The sequence below is a fragment of the Enhydra lutris genome, unplaced genomic scaffold, assembly GCF_002288905.1.
Source record: "Enhydra lutris kenyoni isolate GAN:26980312 unplaced genomic scaffold, ASM228890v2 scaffoldscaffold22, whole genome shotgun sequence".
Taxonomy (NCBI): domain Eukaryota; kingdom Metazoa; phylum Chordata; class Mammalia; order Carnivora; family Mustelidae; genus Enhydra; species Enhydra lutris.
In genome coordinates, this window is record NW_019154106.1 from 6,237,968 (window position 1) to 6,257,020 (window position 19,053).

The 19,053-nt window shown below is 40.9% G+C and overlaps 1 protein-coding gene across 2 annotated transcripts in view; it reads right to left on the reverse strand.

Annotated features, from left to right (window-relative positions):
* Positions 1-19,053, reverse strand: part of LOC111149595 (phosphofurin acidic cluster sorting protein 1) — a 143,029-nt gene that overhangs the window by 36,587 nt on the left and 87,389 nt on the right. For both annotated transcript variants that reach the window (XM_022506734.1, XM_022506733.1), the window contains exon 2: positions 6,676-6,763. In XM_022506734.1, the coding sequence (XP_022362442.1) occupies positions 6,676-6,763 (88 nt within the window). The remainder of the gene's footprint in view (positions 1-6,675; positions 6,764-19,053) is intronic.

A 19,053-nucleotide genomic window follows, 5' to 3' on the forward strand; every position in this document is an offset into this window, starting at 1 on the left:
GATCTCGGGGTCATGAGTTCAAGCCCCAAGTCAGGTATAGAGAGATTGCTTAAATAAGCTTTGAAAAGAAAAGAAAAAAAACTCTGGTGCTACCCTCCTCTCTTGCCTGAATCACTGTTATGGCCCGTTAACTGGTCTTCCTGATTCCTCTTTCCCACCTGTAAGGGTCTTCACCACACAACAGCCAGAGTGATAGCATCACTCCTTTGCTCGAAACCCTCCAATCCACACAGACTGAAAGCCAGAGACCTTGCAATTATCTGCACACATCCTGTCTCCCCTACTTCTTTGACTTCGTCCCCTGGTGTTTCCATTCCTCTCTAGCTTCACTGGCCGTCTCCTCCTTTCTCTTGATTCTGTCAGACATATGCCCGCCTTAGCCTTGCCTGGCCTTTTGCCCTCTACTTAGACGGCTCTTTCTCCAGATAGTGCATGGCTCCCTCCTTCACCTCCTTCAAAGTCTTTGCATAAATGTCATCTTCTCTGTGAGGCCCACCCTGACCACCACATATAATCTGTGACTTCCCTCACCTCTGGCATAGTCCATCCCTTTATCTTCTTTTCTTTCTTTCCCCACAGGACACATTTCCTTCCAACAGCAGTGGCCCTCACTATTTGAACTCTTGCTATCCAAATATGTGCCATAAATACTCTACCCCAATTGCATTATCTGAACTGCAAACCTGTTCAACTCAGTCTGGGTGTGCAGGTAACAGGACACAGAGTGCAGGACAGTCACAGCATCACAGTGAGCACTGGCACTTTTTTTTTTTTTTTTAAGATTTTATTTACTTGAGAGAGAGTGAGAGAGAGAGCATCAGAGAGTAGAGGGTCAGAGGGAGAAGCAGACTCCCCGCTGAGCAGGGAGCTCGATGCGGGACTTGATTCCGGGACTCCAGGATCATGACCTGAGCCAAAGGCAGCTGCTTAACCAACTGAGCCACCCAGGTGCCCTGAGCACTGGCACTTTTAAAGCATGGTACACTACTGTTCTCACCTTTCCCACCCTTCTCCAAAGATTTGCTCTTTATGGGGCCCAGTACTTGGTTCTTCCAGGTGCCTGAGGCACTACCAATTAGGGCCCAATTTCAAAGTTATCTTTAGTATCTTTACATATCATCTTTAAGCTATGTAACAGTATATCTTCATTCGCAGTATAGAAGCAAAACAATTTATATCTGATACAATATCATTACTTACAGCATATAAAAATACACATTAAAGAGTATTTAATGCATTAAAAATTACGTTCCTAGTGTTCTATTTATTTATTTAAAGATTTTATTTATTTGAGAAAGAAAGCGCCCACTCCAGAGAGAGCATGAGTAGGGCGGGGAAGGGAGAGGAGGGAGTAACAGATTCCCTGGTGAATGAGGTGCCTGATGCGGAGCTAGATCCCAGGGCCCTGGGATTGTGACCTGAACCGAAGGCAAGACGTTTAACCAACGGAGCTACTCAGGCACTCCGGTTCCTAGTGTTTTAAATGCTTCTTTTTAAAATATAAGATTATTGGTGAATGGTCACATAGGTAGCTAAGAGTACTGTAGTATTATCTGAGGAAATAGGTGGAGGTTTCTTGGATAGCTGAGAATTCACTATTATTTTTCCCATTTAAAGAATGGAAGATAGGCATCTGCCATCCAAAATGTTTCCCAGAATGGATTAGATTTCAAGGAAAGTCTGTAGATAATGTTCTTATTTATTATGTTTGTTGTCTCTTTCCTTTTACTACAATGATTCTTAAACTTTTCAGTCTCAGAATCTTTTTATATCAAAAATTATATACCCAAATAGCTTTTGTTTATATAGGTACATCTATCAATATTTACCATATTAGGAATTATAACAGATATTTCAAAACATGTATTAATTCACTTAAAAATAATAAATCTTTCATGTGCTTACGTAAAAACATTTTTTGTGAAAAATATCTTTTCTAAAACAAAAACAATTTAGCAAGAAGATGGCATGGTTTTTTAAATTAAGAATTTTACTGGGATGTAACTCAAACACTATACAATTCACCCACTTGAAGTGTACAATTCAGTGGCTTTTAGGATATTTAGAGTTGTGCAAACATTACCACAATCAATTCTAGAACATTTTTATCATCCCCAAAAGAAACCCCATACTCTTTAGCTGTCACCCTACTAACCTTCTCATCCTCACACCCCAGCTCTAGGCAACCACTAATTTACTTTCTGACGCTATCAATTTACCTACTATGGACATTTCATATAAATGGAATCATACAATATGTGGCCTTTTGTGCCTGCCTTTCATTTACCACAATGTTTTCAAGGTTCACCCGTGTTGTAGCATGGATATACTTTATTTTTGTTCATTGCTAAAAAATATCCCATTGTACTGATATGCCACCTTTTACATATCCATTCCTCAGTTAAGAGACTTGGTTTGTTTCCAATTTTTAGGTATTATGAATAGATGCTGTAATGAGCATTTATGTGCAAGGTTTTACATGGCCATGTTTTCATTTCTCTTGGGTACCTTCTAGGAGTGGAATTGTTGGGTCATCTGGTAACTAACACTATGTCACACCTTTTCAGGAACTGCAAGTCTGTTTCCAAGATGGCTGTATCATTTTACATTCTCAACAGCAGTATGAAGGAGAGGGCATACTCTTACCTTTCTGCAGTATGAAGGAGAGAGCATACCTTTCTGCAAACCTCTCTTTTTAAAAATTAATTAATTAATTAATTTCTATTAACATATAATGTATTATTTGCCTGAGGTACAGGTTTGTGAATCATTAGTCTTACACATTTCACAGCACTCACCATAGCACACATCCTCCCCAATGTCCATAACTCAGCCACCCCATCCCTCCCACCTTACCCCCCAGCAATCCTCAATTCATTTCATGAGTCTCTTATGGTTTGTCTCCCTCCTGATTCCATCTTGTTTCATTTTTTTCCTCCTTACCCCCCATTAACCTCCGCCCTGCCTCTCAAATTCCTCATATCAGAGAGGAATTATCATATGATAATTATCTTTCTCTGACTGACTTATTTAATGTTTGGCTAATAGAAGACAACAGGATTCCCCTACCTGCTTCGTACTCAAGTTGTTGCAAAATATGATTTTGGTTGAGTATATGAAAAAAATCCAGGGGCGCCTGGGTGGCTCAGTGGGTTAAGCCTCTGCCTTTGGCTCAGGTCATGATCTCCGGGTCCTGGGATCCAGTCCCTTGTTGGGCTCTCTGCTCAGCGGGGAGCCTGCTTCCCCCTCCCCCAACCTTTTCTCTGCCTGCCTCTCTGCCTACTTGTGATTTCTGTCAAATAAATAAATAAAATCTTAAAAAAAAAAAAATCTAGACTCAAGAAGATAGGAAGTTAAAAAAAGGAGGAGGCTTTTGTAACATTGTTATATATTAAAATTAATAGAAAAAGGACAACATTGGAAAAACTGGGAAATCTGAATAGTCTTTTTTTTTTTTTTTTAAGATTTTATTTATTTATTTGACAGAGAGACAGTGAGAGAGGAAACACAAGCAGGGCGAATGGGAAAGGGAGAAGGAGGCTTCCCGATCAGCAGGGAGCCCGATGTGGGCCTTGATCCCAGGACCCTGGGATCATGACCTGAGCCAAAGGCAGATGCTTAACTACTCAGCCACCCAGGTGCCCCATGAATAAAGTCTTTAATTAATAATATTGTACCAATGATAATTTCTTAGTTTTGATACATGTACCATGGCTAAGAAAGATGTTAACATTGGGAAAAGCTGGGCAAAGGGAATACAGGAACTCTATGTACTATCCCTGCATCTCCTGCAAATTTAAAATTATCTCAAAATAAAATGTTAAAAATAAAAATCCAATCCATTGGTCTATTTTGTTCTTTGAATGGATCTTTTACCTAGCATGATTTTGTAACATCATGCATTCGCCATTTGGAAAACACTGAGTCACTGAGTTAGGCCAATCCTTCAAATGTTATATACTTTTAATTATATAATTTAAAAAATTGTTATCATTACTATCACCACTGATCTCTTCAGAAAAGTCCTTAAGAAATGGGAAGCTGTGAAACTTATAACGACAAACACATTTTCCAAAATTCTAATTTTCACTTGAAAGATCAAATTTTATTTGTCATTGGCCAAAAATATGTCTCAGTTGTTTCCCTTGAAGTGATAGGTTCACTTTGCTCATTTTTTTTTAAAGATTTTTTTTTTTTTAATTTATTTGACAGATCACAAGTACGCAGAGAGGCAGGCAGAGAGAGAGAGGAGGAGGAGGCAGGCTCCCTGCTGAGCAGAGAGCCCGATGTGGGACTCAATCCCAGGACCCTGAGATCATGACCTGAGTGGAAGGCAGAGGCCCCAACCACTGAGCCACCCAGGCGCCCCACACATTGCTCATTTTCAAGAAAATATCTTTCTTGTAACTGAGTCTGAATAACTAGTTTGTCTATGAGGCCTGCTTTCACTTAAAAATGGTGTTCCATAAAAAAAAGCAGTTTGTTTGTTTGTTTATCTATTTATTTATTTGAGAGAGCGCCTGCACATGAGAACGTGGGGCAGCAAAGGGAGAGGGAGAGAGAGAATCTTAAGCAGGCTCCCTGTCCAGTGCAGAGCCTTGGCGCAGGGCTCCATCTCATGACCCAAGATCATGACCTGAGCTGAAATTAAGAGTCAGACGATTATGACTGGCCACCCACATGCGCCCCAAAGCAGCTATTTTACTTCACAACTGAATTGCAGAAGTATTGGTTCAAGACAAGAGCATACTTCACAATGAAGCAGAAGTGCTTTATGCATGTTTGGGGCACCTGGGAGGCTCGGCTGGTTAAGTGTCCAACTCTTGATTTCAACTCAGGTCATGATCTCAGGGTTATGAGATCAACCACTGCGTCAGGCTCCACACTCAGCAGAAAGTCCACTTGAGAGTCCCTCTCCCTCTATCCCTACCCCCCAATCCGTCCCCATGCACTCTCTCTCAAATAAATAAATACATCTTAAAAAAAAGGGCTTTATGCATGTTTCCCATTTCTGTTTTATCCTCCCACTGCTGTAATCTCTGTGTGTAGAGCAATGCTTTGCATATAATAGATGCTCAATAAAAATGCATTAAATGAATGAATAAACGAGTCATTGGATAAACAAATGTGATAACATCTGTAATTACTTCCAGCTGCCTGGAAGTAAAGCAATAAAAAATTAAGGATATTTATAGTTTTGGGGTATAATTTTAAATTTTACAGAATGTTAAATATTTAATCAGGAAATAAAGGAAATTATTTCTTTTGGCAAAGGCATTTGACTGCAGGGATGGCAAAAGCAGTGGGGAACTTTCCAAACCATACCAACAGTGTTTGCATTGGAAAGCAACAGCTTTTAGCAAAGCAACAATTCCTGAAAACTGGAACCCTGCCCATGACCTAGAAATGGGTGCAAAAGCGGGACAGGAAGCAAAGACACTGGAAGTCTCTACTTACACATCATTACCCCATACTTGCTTTCTCAACGTAGGGTGCCTGGGAATGTTTCACAGAACTGGGAGGAATTATGTACAAAGATGAACAGGGAGTCAGAATATAAAGTAAGACATGCAGGAATTCATAAGGAGTAATTAAAATGCCTTAAGTTTTGAGGACGAAATTAAGATAATGTATTTGTCTCGGAAAGAGAGCTGAGGACCTCAGGGCATGGTACCCACACTGTGAGTGCTAGAGACGTGGAGGCCGGTGAAGCCAGTATTGGAACAACACACCGCTGCACCACAGCTGTCTAGCTAATACAATCTGCTGGCTGGTAGGGCATTACCATACAGTTCACTATTTTCAATGAGTAAGAATTCACTAAATACACCACTCTTCAGTTGAGGAATCCAGTCATTATTTAACAACTCCAGAATCTCAGTGAGCTCTAGGGAGTCATCATTAGGAAGGACTTACCAGTTAAGGAAGGCCTTGTCGTGGAGTTTGATGACTATATATAAATTACCTGCTCTTTAGTTTCTAGTACAACTTCTGCCACCTGGCAATTAGGGGGCAACAGGTAAATTCCTTAACATTCCCACAGTGCAGTTCTCCCTTCTTTTCTGAACTTCAGGAATGCTTAGAGTATGAATGTTTGTTAATATTTTGGGTCCCTTGAAGATACCAAGTAAGTATAAGCACTTTAATGGGTGGATTACCCAGAAGTTAAATTATTCCAGTAAATTTTTCATTGCCAAGTCAGAAACAAAAATCTATAAATTTCTTCTACCTTATAGAAAACCTCCAAAGTGCTTCTCCAACCCATGCATTTCCTTGGACCCAGAAACCCTGAGAGTAAGACTGAAACAGGCACTGGCCACCACAGCAATTTCTGAATCATTTATCACACACTTTAGCATCTGTATCACCTGATCGTCAGACTAATCCTGTTCGATATGCAAGGCAGGAAGGACCAAGTTTTAAATTTTCAGACAAAGAAACTAAGGTTTAAAGAAACTGAGCGGTTTAACTAAGAGACAGAACTGGGACTCATTAGTTCTCATGAACTCAGTCATCTTACACTATTGTTTCTCCCTTGGCTGAGGAGAAAGGGAAGGAGGGAAGGAGGAAAGGAGGGAAGAGGCAGGCCCCCAGCATTATTTCTGGAGTCCCAACAGCAGGCAGAAAGTTATCCAGCTTCCTTGGACCCTGAACGAACGATCTTGATCAACTCACCTGTAGCTTCACAGCAATGACCACTGAGTTAAGATCTTTGTCCATTTCTTTCAGCATGACAAGTTTCTTCAGGGTCAAGCTGAACAGCCTAGAAAATTTTTGAGAAAGACAATCCAGTCAAACATAAAGAACTTAGGAGAAAAGTGATAGATGATGTTGGGGAAACACTGCTTTACCTAAAGAAAGAATGTCAGATGCCAACCTGTGTCCGCCTTTAGTGAAAGAGCATCCTTCTATTTAATTCTGATACTTGAGAATTGTCAAAAGGTACAATATTCCACGAACTTCTGTGGATATCCAATTATCTCAAGTTAAACTTACACACTTTTCTACTTCTGATACATGGGGAGCAATTTCTGCAGGGAGATGGGTAGGTATACCAAGGGCAGGTATGGATGTGTGAGGATGTTGGAAGGATTAAGAAACTTGACCGAGATCACACAAAAGTGGCTGAGCCAAGATGCAAATTTAGGCCCTTTTTTTTTTTTAATATTTTATTTATTTATTTGATAGAGAGAGAGAGAGATCACAAGTAGACAGAGAGGCAGGCAGAGAGAGAGGGGGAAGCAGGCTCTCTGCTGAGCAGAGAGCCCTATGTGGGGCTCGATCCCAAGACCCTGAGATCATGACCCGAGCCGAAGGCAGAGGCTTAACCCACTGAGCCACCCAGGTGCCCCAAATTTAGGCCTGTCTTAGCCCAGAACCCAATTTAAGTTACTACAAGGCACTTTGTTAGAAAGATAGAAGAAATTATTTTAATTACAAGTAAATATTTTCAACATATATTTCAACAAAAGCTCCAAGGAAATAAGATACATTTCTCCTTAAACCCACACTCACACACAGTTGACTGTAACAGTCCCAGACAGTTCTGAGGTAACTAAGCCTGAGTCTGGCAAGATGTTCTGACTGGAGTTGTTATAATTCATAAGAGTTTGAGGTAGATTCTGATCCTACGTTTTGTTGTTACCCTATGTTTTATTGGTTGAGTATTTCTTACGCAGTTAAAATACAGAATCCAAGGCCTAAACAGAAGGGTCCTTCCCTGATCACACTCCTATTTTAATAATTCCAAGTGCTGGTGAAGATGTGGCACAACCTGAAGTCCCCCATGTGGCTGGTAAGAGTGTAAAATCATACAATTATTCAAGAAAACCATTTGGTAGTTTATTAGTAGACATTAATTATATTCCTATTCCCATGCCCAGCTACTCCCAAGAGAACCCAAGAATAGAGTCTGAGATCATGACCTGAGCTAAAGGTAAATGCCTAACTGACTGAGCCACCCCGGTACCCCACTTCTAGCTGTTCTAGCATCCTATAAGGTTAGAAAGAAGGAAAGTGAAGGTGAGAAGGGAAAAGCTGAGTTAGAAGGCAGATGTCATCATGCAAGCAGTAGACTACTAGTTGTTTAGAGGGTGGTAGAAGCATGGCAGCAGTGGAGGTGGTAAAAAATGGTTTGAATTTTGGATATATTACTGAAGATACACATTTGCTCCTGGGTTTTTGGCCTGATCCTCTGGAAAGGTGGGGAAGACTCTGGGGGAAAGCAGGTTTGAGGAGTTTAAGGTCAAGACTTCAATTTTGGACACTCTAAGTTTGAGATGTCTATTTGACTTCTCAGTAGACACGCTGAGTAGAGAGTTAGATATCAAGTTTGTCTCCAGACTGAAAACATCAATATGCAGGTGTGGCACACAAATGGAATTTAAAGTCACAAGGCTGCATGAGAGGATCCATAGAACGAGGACGTACACAGAGAAGGGTTAAGCTCACGAATACGTCACCATTAAAGACAGAAGTGAAGGCAATGAACTAGCAAAGGTCATCAAGAAGGATCAACCAGGGAGGCAGGGGGAACACCGAGTAAATGTGATATTCTAGAAGCCAAGAGAGAACGGCTGGCTGGATCAAATGCTGCTGCGTGGTCAAGACAAAGACTGAGAAGAGATGACTGAATTTAGTCACATGGGCCTAAACAAGAGCAGTTCGACAGACGAATGAAGTTGAAGGCCTAAATGGAATGAATTTGAGAGAGGATGGGAGGAAAGGCACTAGAGAGAGCAAGTATAAAGACACAAATTTGTGGGACCCCCTGGGTGGCTCAGTCAGTTAAGTGTCTGTCTTTGGCTCAGGTCATGATCCTGGGGTCCTGGGATCAAGTCTCGAATAGGGTTCTTTGCTCAGCGGGAGAGCCTGCTTCTCCCTTTGTCTGCTGCTCCCCCTGCTTATGCTCACTCTTTCTCACTCTGACAAATATAAAATACAATCTTAAAAAAAAAAGGCACAAATCTGTTTCAATCCTAGCTCCACCCCAATATCCCCAGTAGTAAACTTCTTGTCCAACAGAAAATACAGTACAAGCCACAGGTGTAACTTTCTTTCTGGTGGTCTGTAATTTCGCTATGTGCTAGGAAGAGGGTACCCAACTGACCAGACCCAGTACAAACCGGGGCACTAGGTCTCTAAGAGCTTCCCTGGTAACATTTCTTAGTTGTCACAATTCACTGTATATTGTGTGACTTCACTGGGAGAAAATTCTTGAAAGCTTGCACCTGGTTTTGCCCATGTACCCTCTCTCTTCGCTGACTTCACTTTTGTACCCCTCTGAAGAAATAAATCATAGCTGTGACTATGGCTGTGTATTCTGAGTCCTGTGAGTCCTCTTAGGAATCATCGCACCCAGTGGTGGTCCTGTAGAACCCCAACACAGAGTGGGTGGGAAGGGATAATTACAAAAGGGTACTAATACTGGGGTGATGGATATATTAATTACCTTAACTGTGGTGATGGTTTCACAAGTATGTATTTATGTCAAAACTTGTCAAATTGTACACTTTAAATATGTGCAGTTTATTGTATGTCAATACATCAATAAAACTTTTTTTAAAAATATTTTATTTATTTGAGAAAGAGAGAGAGAGAGAATGCATACGGGAATGAGACAGTATGGGCAGGGGAGAGGGGCAGAGGGAGAAGGAGAAGCAAACTCCCTGCTAAGCAAGAAGCCTGACACGGGGCTTGATCTCAGGATCCTGGGATCATGACCTGAGCTGAAAGAAGACTCTTAACCAACTGAGCCACCCAGATGCCCCTAAACTGTTTCTTCTTTAAAGATTTTATTTATTTATTTGAGAGAGAGTGAGAGAGAGCATGACAGGGAAAGGGCCAGAGGGAGAAGCAGACTCCCTGCTGAGCAGGGAGCCTGACATGGGACTCAATCCCAGACTCCAGAATCATGACCTAAACCGAAGGCAGTCATTTAGCCAACTGAGCCACCCAGGTGCCCTGTTTCTTCTTTTTAAAGGAAGGTTCTACCCAGTGTCCTAGAGTCTGCTAATTGCCTATCCAGCATCTATTTCCCCCTTTCTACTTAGTAACACAGCACCAATTTTCAGCTGAGCATGTTGCTTCTTAACATAAAAGACCATGCTTTCCAGCTTCTTTTGCAGCTCGGTTAGAACTCATGGCTAAATGTGGCCAATGTGTAAGTGGACATACTAGGTAGGACTTGTGGGAAGATTATTTAAAGGGAGTCCATTCACCTGACAGATCCTTTTACCTTCTTTTGGTCTGCAAGGCAGGCCGATGGCTTTAGCTCCTGCAACAAACTTGGACCATGAGGAAACCTTGATAATTCAAGCCATGTGTCAGGAACGTGTATTAGAAAGAGAGGAGTCAGGACCCTTGAGGACACCGCAGGAGCTACTCTATCAATTGTGGACTATTTATCTCTGGAATTTTCATTTCTTTCTTTTTTTTTTTAAAGATTTTATTTATTTATTTGACAGACAGAGATCACAAGTAGGCAGAAAGGCAGGCAGAGAGAGGAGGAAGCAGGCTCACCGCTGAGCAGAGAGCCCGATGCAGGGCTCGATCTCAGGACCCTGAGATCATGACCTGAGCTGAAGGCAGAGGCTTAACCCACTGAGCCACCCAGGCGCCCCAGGATTTTTCATTTCTTTAAGTGAGAAAGAAATAAACACCTATCTTACATAAGTATCTTCTTTTGAATTTTTTATTTATGCAGGTAAACTTATTTTTTTAAAGATTTTTAAATATTTATTTATTTTGATAGACAGAGATCACAAGTAGGCAGAGAGGCAGGCAGAGAAAGAGAGGGAAGCAGGCTCCCCGCTGAGCAGAGAGCCCAATTTGGGGCCTGATCCCAGGACCCTGGGACCATGACCTGAGCTGAAGGCAGAGGGTTTAACCCACTGAGCCACCCAAGCGCCCCATTATTTATGCAGGTAAACTTATTTTTAAGTGATATACCGGGAACAGATTCTCCAGGTGTTAGGGTTCAGCCCCCAGCTCTCAAATACTTTTGAGAGAATCAGTTGAATTATTCCCAAAGTTACTTTATCTATTTAAAGTTTGTTTATTTATTTTTTGCAATCTTTACACCCAGCGTGGGGCTCGAACTCATGACCCCAAGACCAAGAATTGCATGCTCAGGACACCTGGATGGCTCAGTCAGTTAGATGTCTGCCTACAGCTCAAGTCATGATCCCAGGGTCCTGGGATTGAGTCCCAACGTTGGGCTCCTTGCTCAATGGGGAGCCTGCTTCTCCCTCTGCTTGTGCTCTCTCTCCCTCTCTCCGTAACAAATAAATAAAATCTAAAAAAAAAAAAAAAAAAAAGTCACATGTTCTTCAGACTGAGTCAGCCAGATGCCCCCAAAAGTCCATTTTAAAGGGTGATGCCTTATCAAGAAATCCTGGCTTTCATCCTTATGGAAGGAAGGCAAGATATCTCAAAAGTTGAAAGAAAAAAAGGTTCTTTTCATGATCCTTGGAAGAACCAAATTCCTAGACTTCCGCATTTCAGAAAGCTCACTAGGAATCTGTGATACAGCGGGTTGGAAGCCAGTTTCATGGTCCACCTTGGGAACACGTGAACTGGGTGAGGACTCTTCTATACCTACCTCCCTACTTGTCTCCTCATCTAGGGATGAGAAAAGAGGGCAGTTCTAGGTAAAAGTCTTTAACCGAAGGAGGTTTCAAATGGAACGTGTGGCTGGGGTTCCCCGAGAATCCACCTCTGGTATGTCAGTGAAAGGCCAGAGAAAGATGCACCTCTGTGTGCTAGAACTCAAAGAAGTCAACAGTCTGCCTTTCATAAAGTGTATCATAAAGATTGTTGGAATCCAAAGGACTTATAAAGGAAGATCCCAAGTTATTCAGCCCAAAAATAATCTTCCCTTCTGCAAAGGCACTTTGAAAATATACTGGTAATCGGACTCATTTATTGTAATTTTTTAAGACTCCATTTGGAAATGCTAGTGAAGTCCAGCATTAATAAAACAATGAAACATCAAATCAAGGTCCCCTGATTACTCAAAGTGTTTCTTCTTCTGCATCTTGGTCTTTTCCTGATCCCACCCCTGTCTTTCCTTGTTGGGCAACCTTTGGTGACCTTTGTGTCTCAATTTTCTCACATAAAATGAAGATAACGACAGTGCCTATTTAATAACATGTGATATGGTTTAACTGAGAGAATGGAAGGCAAAACAGGGCCTGGCATATGGTGAGATACTGTAACTGCTACACTTGGAACCATCATCGTCATCATGATCATTCTTATTTGTTCACTGTTTAAGCCTGTGTTTGATCTGCTTTTTTGGAGAGATTGACTTCGTTCCAATAAAGTAGTGATGCAACTGCCATTCTAAACAGGGAGGGAGCTCCTCCTGGCCTCTACTCTCATTCCCTGTGTCCCAGTCATTTCCTTTCCACTTGACAGGCCCTCGAGCCCTTGAAGAGAACACCCTTGCTGCAGTCATCAACAGTTAGGACAATCGGAGTTAACACTGATGGGAGTCTATAACTGGCTTAAAGACTTACTTTTTGCATAGCAAGATTTCCATCAATCACTTACTGTATATGTCTTCACTGTACTTAGCTCTACACTAGAAGCTATAAGGTACTTAGAAAAACGAAGCATGTTCTCTGCTTCTGAGCAGTTTATAATCTAGTTGAGAGGACAGGATTTAAGTATATCAAACAATTATCTAACAAATGTAATGGTGCATACAAAATTAAGTACTACATTACGTAAGAGAGCTTCTTCCTTAGCTCACAGCTTCAGTGAGGACATACTATTTGAGCCCAAGTAAATTCTCTCAAGAAATTTTCTTTAGATCCCAACTGACTGAATCTGAAAGAGTAAGACTGTCTACTTGTTGAGAGAGAATGATACAAAAATATAACAAGAATCTTTTGAAACCTTCCAAATTATTCTATTTTGTGCTTCACTATAAGATGAAGGAGAAACAGCCTTAAATGTCATCTACAAATGGTCCCCAACCTGTACTTCACAGCTGCTTCAAACTTACTCCATGCCAAGCAGAACTAGAGAGACTCGCCAAAAGAAAAACAGTCATATTCCACCCCTACTCCCCAAACTCCTTTCGACCAGGGTATCAATGAAGAGTAAAGTGGCCACATTTTGGACAGGAAAGATGGAAGGAGAAATGAAGATCTGGACGGAATAAAACACTGCACAGTTGGCCTCTGAATCACACTGACAGTCCTTTTGGGACCAGAAGACAAGTGACCTGGATGTTTTTTGCTCCTACGAAGAAATGACTATGTTATATGAACAAATCAATTTTTTCTCCCCTTTAGTTCTTTAATCACAAAATAGGAAGAAGAAGCTCTACCTTCTCTCTGCAAAAGCATTTATCAGGACAAAGAGCAAATCAAAAGAAAAAAACTTAAGAAAAAGTTTTCCTTTGTGAGAGTAATCTTCATTTTTACAATTGCTTCAGTTTTAACAGGGCACTTATAGATGTCTGGATGAACTTCAGTGACAATAACACAAAAGGTAAATGTCTGAGCTGTGTAATTTTACTGCTTAAGAAGTTACTTGAATATGTAGACATTGAAGTTATAATTTTACATAAAATAGCATAGACTGTGAAACAATGAATTAAGCCAGTATTATTTTAAAATTAGTAAGTCAGGGCATCTGGGTGGCTTAGTTAGTTGATTGTCAGACTCTTGATTTTAGCTTAGGTTACGATCTCAGGGCTGTGAGACCGAGCCCCAGCAGGTCTCTGCTCTGAGCATGGAGCCTGCTCGGGATCCTCTTTCTCCCTTTCCCTCTGACCCTTTCCCTGCACATGGGCAAGAAAGCCCTTTCTCTCAACAAACAAACAAACAAACAAACAAACAAACAACATTAGCAATGAAAAGCCTTGTGAGGTGTAGAGAGGAATGGATTTTACAATGATTGGGTAAAAGGAAAAAAGACTTCCTGGGATGCTTGGGTGGCTCAGTTGGTTGAGTGTCTGCCTTCAGCTCAGGTCATGATCCCAGCGTCGTGGGATCGAGTCCCACACTGGGCTCCTTGCTCAGTGGGGAGCCTGCTTCTGCCTCTGCCTGCTATTCTCCTTGCTTCTGCTTGCTCTCTCTCTGACAAATACATAAATAAAATCTTTAAAAAAAAAAAAAGGAAAAGGAAAAGGAAAAAAGGCTTCCTGTCCATAACTGTCTCACAAAGAAATCAGATGGAACTAGGCATTGTTCAGATGGGGAAACACAAGAGAATGAGAAAAAACTCAGACCCAAACAAAAAACGTAACCTAGGAATAGGCTTTGGCATGTTTTATTCCCTAGCCATAGGATATGACTTTCTGTGAAGTAGAGGTACGAAAGTTTATAAGTAAACCCCTAATTTTCAGTTATTTAGCATACGTTTACTTAGGCACTATATATAAAATATATATGTGTGTGTGTGTGTGTGTGTGTGTGTGTGTGTGTATTATAAATACCAACTACTTGCACATATCAACAAGATTATAACATTTCCCCCCTTCCTACAATTTCCTTGATGACAATCTTCTTGAGGGGATAGGACTTTAAATATGGGGGAAGGTGGGGTCTCACTACTAAAACTACACACAGAAGTTCTAATGTCTGCAGCTCCTTCAGTAATTTCGAACAGACTTACATGTGAGTTTATCATCTATAAAACAGAACTAGTATGTGAACTAACAAGTGTGAAAAGTACCTACGCACAGAGCCTGGAGTATCAGAAGTGTTGAGAAAGGCTGAGTGCCTTCCTTAACCTTTGCTCAAAAAAACCCTACGTACTATCAGCATCTGACATGTACTAGTCACTTAAATTATAGTCCTTCAATATGACAGCCCCTTAATCCATGTGTTTCAGGGATAGAGGCAGAAGAGGTGTGTGGGAAGAACAAAACAAAAACCCTCCAAATTTCGGTCCAGCCAAAAATAAGTGATCTGAGTCAGGGGCAAGAACCAATAAAATACATTAAAACAAAAATATATCTGAGGGAGACTCCCAAGACAAGCATGGTTGAATATTAGGGGATTATTAATACATTTTATCACATTAATAAGTTTGGAAAAAATGTAATTACCTTATAAGACACTAAAAAGGTGTTTGATAAATTCAACATACATTCCTAATTTTATTTATTTTTTTAAAAGATTTCTTTATTTTAGTGGGGAGGGGGGTTGAGGGGGGTGGGGTTATGGACATTGGGGAGGGTATGTGCTAAGGTGAGTGCTGTGAAGTGTGTAAACCCGGCGATTCACAGACCTGTACCCCTGGGGATAAAAATGTATTATATGTTTATAAAAAATAAATAAAAAATAAAAATAAAAGATTTCTTTATTTTAGAGAAAGTGTGAGTAAGAGAGCGTGTGTTGGGGGAAGAATAAAGGGAGAGAATCTTCAAGCGGACTCCCCACTGAGTGTGGACCTGAGGCTGGATTTTACAGCTCATGAGATCATGATCTGAGCTGAAACCAAGAATTCTGCTTTCAACCAACGGAGCCACCCAAGCACCCCTATGTTCCTAATTTTAAAAAAGACCCTTGGGGGCACCTGGCTGACTCAGTCTTTAGAGCATGGGACTCTTCTTGATCTCAGGGTTGTGAGTTCAAGCCCTATGCTGGGTGTAGATATTCCTTAAAATTTTTTTTTAATTTAAAAATTAATTTTAACATCAATAGAAAAATACTTCCTGAACATAAACTTAAAAAACATACTTTCCATAAATAGTCAGCATCAGGAGTAAAGATGAGAGACCACAGTATTCCTTCTGAAGACAGGAGTGATACAAGGGTCTATCTCTGCTATTCCTGAAAGCTGGCTGAAATAATTAGAAATAAATGATACTGGGGCACCTGGGTGGCTTAGTCAGTTAAGCATCCCACTCTTGGTTTCAACTCAGTTCAAGACCTCAGGGTTGTGAGACTGAGCCCCACATTGGGCTCTGCACTCCACGCAAAGTCTGCTTGAGATCCTCTCCCACTGCCCATGCCCCCCCGCCCCCACCGTGCTCACTGTCTCTCTAAAATAAATAAATAAAATATTTTTTTTAAAAGAAAGAAATGATATCAATCCTGAAAGGAGGACAAAGAACAATTCCCATTTGCAGATATATGACTGTATTAGAACTCAAGAGAATCAACCAAAAAACTAGTAGAATCATTATGAAAATATCAAAATAAATATATAGAAGTGTCCTTAATGCAAATAATAATCAATAATTAAATATAATTAAAAAGTAAGTAGAGATGCACACTGCAGTATTCAAGGGGGAAATGATTTTGTAATTAACTTCAAAATACTTCAGAAAGAATTTTAATAATTGTTTTTTTTTTAAGATTTTATTTATTTATTTGACAGACAGAGATCACAAGTAGGCAGAGAGGCAGGCAGAGAGAGAGAGGAGGAAGCAGGCTCCCTGCGGAGCAGAGAGCCCGATGCGGGGCTCGATCCCAGGACCCTGGGATCATGACCAGAGCCGAAGGCACAGGGTTTAACCCACTGAGCCACCCAGGCACCCCAGAATTTTAATAACTGTTCAATCTAGGAAATGGATATACATGGGGGTTCATTAGATCCTTCTCTCTACTTCTCTGTAGGTTTAAAAAATTTCATAGTAAAAAAAGAAAGAAAGAAAGAAAAGAAAAGGAAAGGAAAGGAAAGGAAAGAAAAAAAAAGAGACAGAGAGGGAGGGAGGGAGGGAAGATGGAAAGGAAAGAGGAAGGAAGGGAGGAAGAAGACAGATGCCAAGAAACTTCTGGGGAAAAAAAGAGTAAAGGAAGAGGGCTTTATCCAATAGGATATTAACATGTATTCTAAAGCCCAAATAGTGAAAACATCGTGGTATTGGGAAAAAAATAAACAAAGAGATCAACAGAAAGAACAGAGTCCAAAATTAGACCCAAGTATAAACAAAAATTTAATGTATGCAAGAAATAGATGAGTTACTCAACTAATAAATAGTACTGGAAAACTGGCTATTTGAATAAAAACAATGATGGCTCTCTATCTCAACCCTTACAGTATTATATGCACAGATAAAATATATTTTAGAAATGAGGGGTGATTAAAACACTTTCAAGAAACAAAAACTGACAGTTTACTAGCAAAAGACTCTCATCAATGTATATTCTTTATCTACTGCTATGTAACAAAGCAAATAGCTTAAAATAATACACATTTATTATCTCACAGTTTCTGTGTGTCAGAAATTCAGAAGCATCTGAGTTGGATGGTCCTGGCTCAGGGTTTCTCATGAGGCTGCAGTCAAGATGTTGGCCAGGGCTGCAATTCATCTGGCCCACAGCTGCAGGATCTGCTTCCCAGATGGCTCATTACAAGTACTGGCAGTTGACAGGTGGCCACAGTTCCTCTCCCAGGGCTGAGTCACAATCTCATGACATAGCAGCTGGCTTCCCCACACAGTGAATGTTCCAAGAAAAAGCAAGGCAAAAGGCGCAATGCATTTTATGACCCAGCCTCAGAAGTCACACTCCATCATTTCCTGAATGTCCTCCTGGTTACCCAGGTCAGCCCTATTCAGTGTGGGAGGGAACCACAGAAGAGTGTGGATCCCAGGAGGGGGAATCACTGTGGGTGCCTTGGAAGGTGGTTTGAACATTAGTGCTACTTAAGGATAACTGTAAAAATAAGAAAATGGTCCTAAAAGATCCAGGAAAGGAAAAGAAATGGTAGACAAAGAAAATTGTAAAATTGTGATAAATTAAGACAAACACGGCTAATATGAAACAAGAATGCCTATGTTTGATTTACAAACTGTAAATATTACAGCATGGACATGACAGGAACTGACTCAAGTCAGAATTTTTAAGTTCCCTGAATTGTTTCAGAGGGAAAAAAAATGGAAAACTAACATTAAACTCTTTCTTTTTAAAAAAGATTTTATTTATCTGTCAGAGAGAGAGAGCGAGAGAGCGCGCGCACACACGGGGGAGTGGCAGGCAGAGGAAGAAGCAGGCTCCCCACTGAATAGGGAGCTGGATGTGGGACTAGATCCTAGGACCCAGGGATCATGACCTGAGCCAAAGGCAGTCGCTTAACCGACTAGGCCATCCAGGCATCCCCTAACATAAACTCTTCTAAGTTTTTACATTCAAAGTTTGAGAGTAATCACCAAGAAAGTAAAAATGGAATACCTGTCTTTCAAACTTGTAGTTTATATGAAATGTGAGGAAAAACCCTCCACCAATTGAAAAGGAAACAAAGAAAAAGGGTTAAAAAAAAGAATAACATTAATGAAACATTATATATCAAAACTAAGGAGATTTTTTTTTTTTAAAGATTTTATTTATTTGACAGAGAGAGATCACAAGTAGACAGAGAGGCAGGCAGAGAGAGAGGGAGGGAAGCAGGCTGCCTGCTGAGCAGAGAGCCCGATGCGGAACTCGATCCCAGGACCCTGAGATCATGACCTGAGCTGAAGGCAGCGGCTTAACCCACTGAGCCACCCAGGCGCCCCAACTAAGGAGATTCTTAGAGGAAATTTTATTTCATTATTATTTTTTGGAGGAAACAATACTCTTACATGGTTATATTAGATAAGAAGAAATGCTGAAATTAATGAACAAAGCAGCCATTAGGACATTTAAAGAAAAAGAACAGTTAAATAAATCCAAACATCTGGGAGCACTTGGGTGGCCTAGTCGGTTGAGTGTCAGACTCTTGATTTCGGCTCAGGTCATGATCTTAGGGCGGTGAGATCGAGCCTCATGTTGAGCTCTGTGTGGTGTTCTGTGCTCTACTGGGAGTCTGCTTGAGATTCTCTCTCTCACCCCCCATGTCCCTCCCCTGCTTCCGTTCTCTTTCTAAAATAAAAAAATAAAATCTTAAAATAAAAAATTAAAGCCAAACACCTAAAAGAAAATGGAAAGGATAAGACACATTTTAGGGACGCCTGGGTGGCTCAGTGGGTTAAGCCACTGCCTTCGGCTCAGGTCATGATCCCAGCGTCCTGGGATCGAGTCCCACATCGGGCTCCTTGCTCAGCAGGGAGCCTGCTTCTCCCTCTGCCTCTGCCTGCCACTCTATCTGCTTGTGCTCACTCTCGCG